This window comes from Arachis ipaensis, chromosome B01, assembly GCF_000816755.2.
Source record: "Arachis ipaensis cultivar K30076 chromosome B01, Araip1.1, whole genome shotgun sequence".
Lineage (NCBI taxonomy): Eukaryota > Viridiplantae > Streptophyta > Magnoliopsida > Fabales > Fabaceae > Arachis > Arachis ipaensis.
Genome location: NC_029785.2, coordinates 27,742,526 through 27,749,121, shown reverse-complemented (window position 1 = coordinate 27,749,121; position 6,596 = coordinate 27,742,526). Strand labels below are relative to the sequence as shown.

The 6,596-nt window shown below is 39.4% G+C and overlaps 1 protein-coding gene across 1 annotated transcript; it reads right to left on the bottom strand.

Moving 5' to 3' along the window:
- LOC107604814 lies at positions 2,437-3,057 on the bottom strand. Its single transcript, XM_016306511.1, has one exon. It carries the CDS (start codon positions 3,055-3,057, stop codon positions 2,437-2,439), a length of 621 nt encoding a protein of 206 aa, XP_016161997.1.

Genomic DNA, 6,596 nt, shown 5'->3' with positions numbered 1-6,596 from the left:
TTAGGGACAGCTTGGTTTAGCCGTTTAGGCCAGGAATAAAATCCTGGCCTAACGGTTAAATCAAGCTGTCCCTAACCATGTGCTTGTGGCGTGAAGGTGTCAAGTGAAAAGCTTGAGACTGAGTGGTTAAAGTCGTTGTCCAAAGCAAAAAGAGTGTGCTTAAGAGCTCTGAACACCTCTAAGTGGGGACTCTAGCAAAGCTGAGTCACAATCTGAAAAGGTTCACCCAGTTATGTGTCTGTGGCATTTATTTATCTGGTGGTAATACTGGAAAACAAAGTGCTTAGGGTCACGGCCAAGACTCATAAAGTAGCTGTGTTCAAGAATCAACATACTGAACTAAGAAAATTAATAACACTATCTGAATTTTGAGTTCCTATGGATGCCAATCATTCTGAACTTCAAGGGATAAAGTGAGATGCCAAAACTGTTCAGAAGCAAAAAGCTACTAGTCCCGCTCATCTAATTAAAACTAATCTTCATTGATGTTTTTGGAATTTATTGTATTTTCTCTTCTTTTTATCCTATTTTGTTTTTAGTTGCTTGGGGACAAGCAACAATTTAAGTTTGGTGTTGTGATGAGCGGATAATTTATACCCTTTTTGGCATTATTTTTACATAGTTTTTAGTATGTTTTAGTTACTTTTTATTATATTTTTATTAGTTTTTATGCAAAAATCATATTTCTAGACTTTACTATGAGTTTGTATGTTTTTCTGTGATTTCAGGTATTTTCTGGCTGAAATTGAGGGACCTGAGCAAAAATCTGATTCAGAGGCTGAAAAAGGACTGCAGATGCTGTTGGATTATGACCCTCCTGCGCTCAAAGTGGATTTTCTGGAGCTACAGAAGCCCAATTGGCGCGCTCTTAATTGCGTTGGAAAGTAGACATCTTGGACTTTCCAGCAATATATAATAGTCCATACTTTGCTCGAGATTTGTTGGCCTAAACAGGCGTTCAAACGCCCACCAAAGACCCTTTTTTAGAGTAAAACGCCAGAACTGACACCAGAACTAGAGTTAAACGCCCAAACTGGCACCCAAGCTGGCGTTTAACTCCAAAAATGGCCTATGTACGTGAAAGCTTCAATGCTCAGCCCAAGCAAACGCCAAGTGGGCCCCGGAAGTAGATTTCTGCACTATCTGCACTTAGTTACCTATTTTCTGTAAACCCTAGTAACTAGTTTAGTATAAATAGCACTTTTTACTATTGTATTCATATCTTATCATCATCTTTTGATGAACTTTATCATCTTAGGACTTGGAGGCTGGCCATTCGGCCATGCCTAGATTATTTTCTCTTATGTATTTTCTACGGTGGAGTTTCTACACCTCATAGATTAAGGTGTGGAGCTCTGCTGTTCTTCATGAATTAATGCAAGTACTATTGTTTCTCTTTCAATTCATGCCTACTTCTTCTCCAAGATATACTCTCGTACTTAATTCAGTTAAGTTAGAATGAAGGGATGACCTGTGACAATCACCCACTATCTTCGTTACTCGCTTAGCCAAGATCCGCGTGCCTAACAACCACAAAACGGTCTACATGATGTTTAACGTAGTCATTGGACGAAAGTCGGGGTATATTCTCTTGGGTCTCTAATACACGGACCGAGTCCGTGAGATTAGGATCTTCGTGGTAAATGCTAGAACCATTGGCAGCATTCTTGAGATCCGGAAAGTCTAAACCTTATCTGTGGTATTCCGAGTAGGATCTGGGAAGGGATGACTGTGACGAGCTTCAAACTTGCGAATGTTGGGCATAGTTATAGTGTGCAAAAGGATAAGGGTCCTATTTCGACGCTAGTGAGAACTGACAGATGATTAGCCGTGCGGTAGTTGTACCTGGTATTTTTCATCCGAGACGAGAAATCCGACAGTTGATTAGCCGTACAGAGATCGTACCTGGTATTTTTTATCCGAGAGGATCATACAGCTTGCCATGGAAGGGAGCACGCATGATTGGAAGAAGACAGTAGAAAAGCAGAGATTCAGAAGCAACAAAGCATCTTCACACGCTTATCTGAAATTCCCACCAATGAATTACATAAGTACCTTTATTTTAATTTTATGTTTTATTTATCTTTTAATTGTCAGAACCTCATAACCATTTGAATCCGCCTGACTAAGATTTATAAGATGACCATAGCTTGCTTCAAGCCGACAATCTCTGTGGGATCGACCCTTACTCACGTAAGGTATTACTTGGACGACCCAGTGCACTTGCTGGTTAGTTGTGCGGAGTTATGAAAAGTGTGAATCACAATTTCGTGCACGAACACACCCCACCATGCTAATCGGGCGCAAATATTTGATTTCCTTAGCACCAGTAAACTTAGGGGCCAGTGTCACCCAGGTGACATTAGCATCTGCCGGCAACCTTGAATTTTGGAAGAACCTCAGTACCGCTTTCGTGAACTCAGAGCCAATATCATTCTAACACTTCTTAATGAAATTCATATTGTACCCGTCACTTTCTGGAGCCTTGGACGATTCACAATCGCACACTGCCTCCCTAACCTCCTTAGAAGTTGGTAGCCTCTCTAACTCTATAGCATACCCCTCATTGATCCTTTCCACCAGCCCGTCTCTGAATCTCACCATAGGAGACTTCTCTTGATGGTATAATTCCTTGTAAAACTCTCTGATGGCAATTTTGATCCTAGCTTGATTCCTTATCAATCTTCCATTAATAACCAAAGCATCAATCCTATTATTCCTCCTTCTGGCAGAAGCTAAGTTATGAAAATATCTTGTGTTTTTATCCATGTGCCTTGCATGCCTAGACCGCGACATCTGCTTCCAATGTAGTTCTTTCCTCACATACCACTTCTCGCAACAAGTAACTAACGCCCTCTTTCTTGCTTCCACTACACCATCATGTGTCACATTACTCACCATATCATCAATCTTCTTGATCTCTTCCTCAAACTTCATGATTTTCTTGTCCATGTGACCAAAATTATCCCTGTGCCATATCCCCAAAGGACCCGTTATAGCCTTCAGCTTATCAGTGAATTGCATCTCTCCCAGCTCTCTCCATTCCTCCTTGACCATACTTAGAAATCCTTCATGTGTAAACCACAAATCTAGGCTACGGAACGGTCGCGGTCTATCCCTTATCCTCTTGTCTTCCACTATAATAGGCAGTGATTTGACAAACCCCGTGGGCCCCCCATAATCGAGTATCCGGGTACGCCTCAAGCCATTCCAAGTTAACCAAAGCTCTGTCAATACGGCTACAAGACCGTCCTCTGAACCATGTAAACTTACGGTCAGTAATTGGCAAGTCCACTAAACCTCCCTTAATGTTATTCATATTAATTTTAATTTGTGTTATTTTCTAAAAATACAAATATTAATGATGATAAATTATAGCATTAAACTAGAATTTGAACCGTAAAAATAGCTATGAATTGAGTGTTTTTCATAGCCAACTCTATAGCCACATTTTTGTTACAGAAAATTGTTCAACACTTCAATTTCATATATGTTCAATTTTTTTTTCATAATTTTCTTCCATAGTTCATTTTATGTTTTTTGTTTTATAATAGTAGGTATATAAAAATATGAGTTGCATAATAAAATTTGTAAAAATATTTTTAATTTAACATACATAATTTCACATTTTATATAACATCCATAATTTTATACGTATAAAGCTCATAATTAATACAACAATAAAAACAAAGCCTTGTCCATCTAGGTGGGGTCGGCTACATGAATCAAACGACGTCGTTGAGCTCTATCATGTATCATGTGTATAGAGAAACCGTTTGCATGTAGATTTTGTTTGATTACCTCATGGATGGTCTTCTTAGGTCTTCCTCTACCTTTCATCCCTTGTCCATCTTCTATCTCATCCACCCTCCTGACTGGGTGTTCTGTCGGTCTTCCTCTCACATTACCGAACCACTTGAGATGCGATTCTACTATCTTTTCTAGAATAGATGCTACTCCAACCCTCTCTCATATCTTCATTCCTTATTTTATCCAATCATGTATGACCACTCATTCATCTCAACATCTTTATCTCTGCCACACTTAGCTTATGTTCGTGCTCCCCTTTGGTCGCCAAACACTCTGTACCATAAAGCATAGCCAGTTTGATAGCAGTGCGATAGAATTTATCTTTAAGTTTTAAAGGCACTTTTTTTATCACATATAAAACTAGATGCACTCCGCCATTTTTACCATCCTACTTGGATTTTATTATTTACATCCTATTCAATCTCTCTATTATCCTGTATGATGCACCCAAGATACTTAAAATTCTTAACTTTTCATAGGATGTTATCTCCAATCTTCACCTCTATATTAGAGTTTTTCCTTCGCAGCCGAACTTACATTCCATATATTCTGTCTTGCTACGGCTTATGCACAGACCATATAATTCTAGAACTTCTCTCCATAACTCCAACTTCTTATTCCCTTGACTCTCCCATAAGGACGATATCATCGGCAAAAAGTATACACCATGGTACAGGCTCTTGGATATGCTCCGTTCTATCACCCTTTCCCATAACTTCATAGTATGCCTCATGAGCTTCTATAGTTTTCGCAACTTTGTATATCCTTTTTATTCTTGTAAATAAGTACCAATGTGCTCTTTCTCCACTCATCTAGTATCTTCTTAGACCTTAAAATCTCATTAAAAAGTTTGGTTAATCAACTGGCACCTTTCTCTCCAAGGTCCTTCTAAACATCAATCGGATATTATCAGGTCCTACTGCCCTACCATTTTTCATCCGCTTTAGAGTTTCTTTTACTTTGAAGTCTCGAATCCTTCGGTAATAGTCGAAGTTTTGATCTTCTTCCCTCGTGCATAACCGACCAAGGCTCGGAAGAGTCTTCTGTCCTTCATTAAATAACTCGTAGAAGTAGCTCTTCCACCTTTCATTGATCTTCTCCTCTTGGGCCAACACCTCCCCATCTTTATTCTTTATGCACTTAACCTAATGCAAGTCTCTTGTTCTTCTTTCACGGCACTTTGCGATTCTATATATACCTTTTTCTCCTTCTTTCATGCCTAAGGACTGGTAGAGACCTTCATACGCTCTTGTTCTTACTTTGTATACAGCCACTTTTGTTTTGTTTCTTAGCCGCCTTCTATTTTTCCCAATTTTCTGTATTGCGGCAAGAAGACCACTCTTTAAAGCACACCCTTTTTGCCTTTATCTTTTCTTGTACACTTGCATTCCACCACCAGGACTCCTTATCTCTTGGTCTTATCCCTCTAGATTCACCAAAACTTTCTTTTGCTGTTCTTCTAATAACTTCTGCCACTCTCTCCACATCTTCTCTGCGCTTTCATTTCCATCCCACTTTGCCACTTCTTCTACCCGTTTTAAGAAGCTTCTTTGTTCCTCACCTTTCATCCGCCACCACCTCGTCCTTGGGTTCTTCGTATGATGTATTTTCCTCAACTTTTGCTCAACGCGAAAATCCATGACAAGCGTCCTATGTTGTGTTGTTAAACTCTCCCCCGGAATAATTTTACAATTAATGCAAAATTTTTGGTCGACTCTCCTCAACAAGAAGAAGTCGATTTGAGAGCTTGTCATACCACTCTTATAAAAGATGTTCGTCTCTCTTTTTAAAACATGTATTTGCGATGAAGAGATAGAAGGTTGAGGAAAAGTCCAAAATAGTTTTACCCTCGGTATTTACCACCCCAAAACCATGGCCTCCGTAAATACTTTCATACCCAGTCACTTTTCTTCCAACATGGCCATTTAAATCTCCTCCTATGAAAATCTTATCTCCTGAAGGTATGTCTTGGACTAAACTCTCGAGATCCTCCCAAAACCTTATCTTGTGTTACTCTAACAAACCCACTTGCGGTGCATAGGCGCTAATCATATGAAAAGTACCTCCTTCTACCACAAGTGTAATAGAGATGATCCGATCTCCCACCCTCTTGACATCCACTACGTCCTTCTTCCACTGCTTATCTATGATAATACCTACCCCATTCCTGTTCTTCACCTTTCTCGTATACCAAAGTTTGAACCCGAAAGTAACCAACTCCCTAGCCTTCACACCAACCCACTTTGTTTCTTGTAGGTACATGATGTTAATCTTCCTCTTTATCATGGTATCCACCACCTCCATAAATTTTTCTATTAGAGTGCCTATGTTTCATGTCCCAAATCTCAACTTTCTGTCACCCCGACCTTTACCTTTTTCTCTATGAACTAGCTTATTTACCCTCGCCCAAACGCGGGAACCCTTGCGCATTTAACACTACATTCGGGCACCGATGCAGCGGCTCTTGCTCATTTGACACTGTACGCAAGCCGTACAACACGTTACTTCCGGACAACGATCTAACTTTAGCGTAATAACGTATTTGATCCATGTCATGAAGATTCGACTAAGTTTTTATATTGGCTGTCGAAGGCCTAACACAAACCTCCTTCTTTATCCGGGTTTGGGACCGGTTATGTACCACACGTGTAACACAGGCCGAGTTAAAGCTCATAATTAATAGATTTTTATAATTAATATTACCCAATTTCAAACTATGTCTTATTATAAATATCGAATTATCTCACACATCACATGAGTCATTATTTTAAATTGTTTTAATATCT

Excerpts from the sequence above, each read along its gene's own strand:
- LOC107604814 (XM_016306511.1), bottom strand. The coding sequence starts at position 3,057 with ATGGTCAAGGAGGAATGGAGAGAGCTGGGAGAGATGCAATTCACTGAT.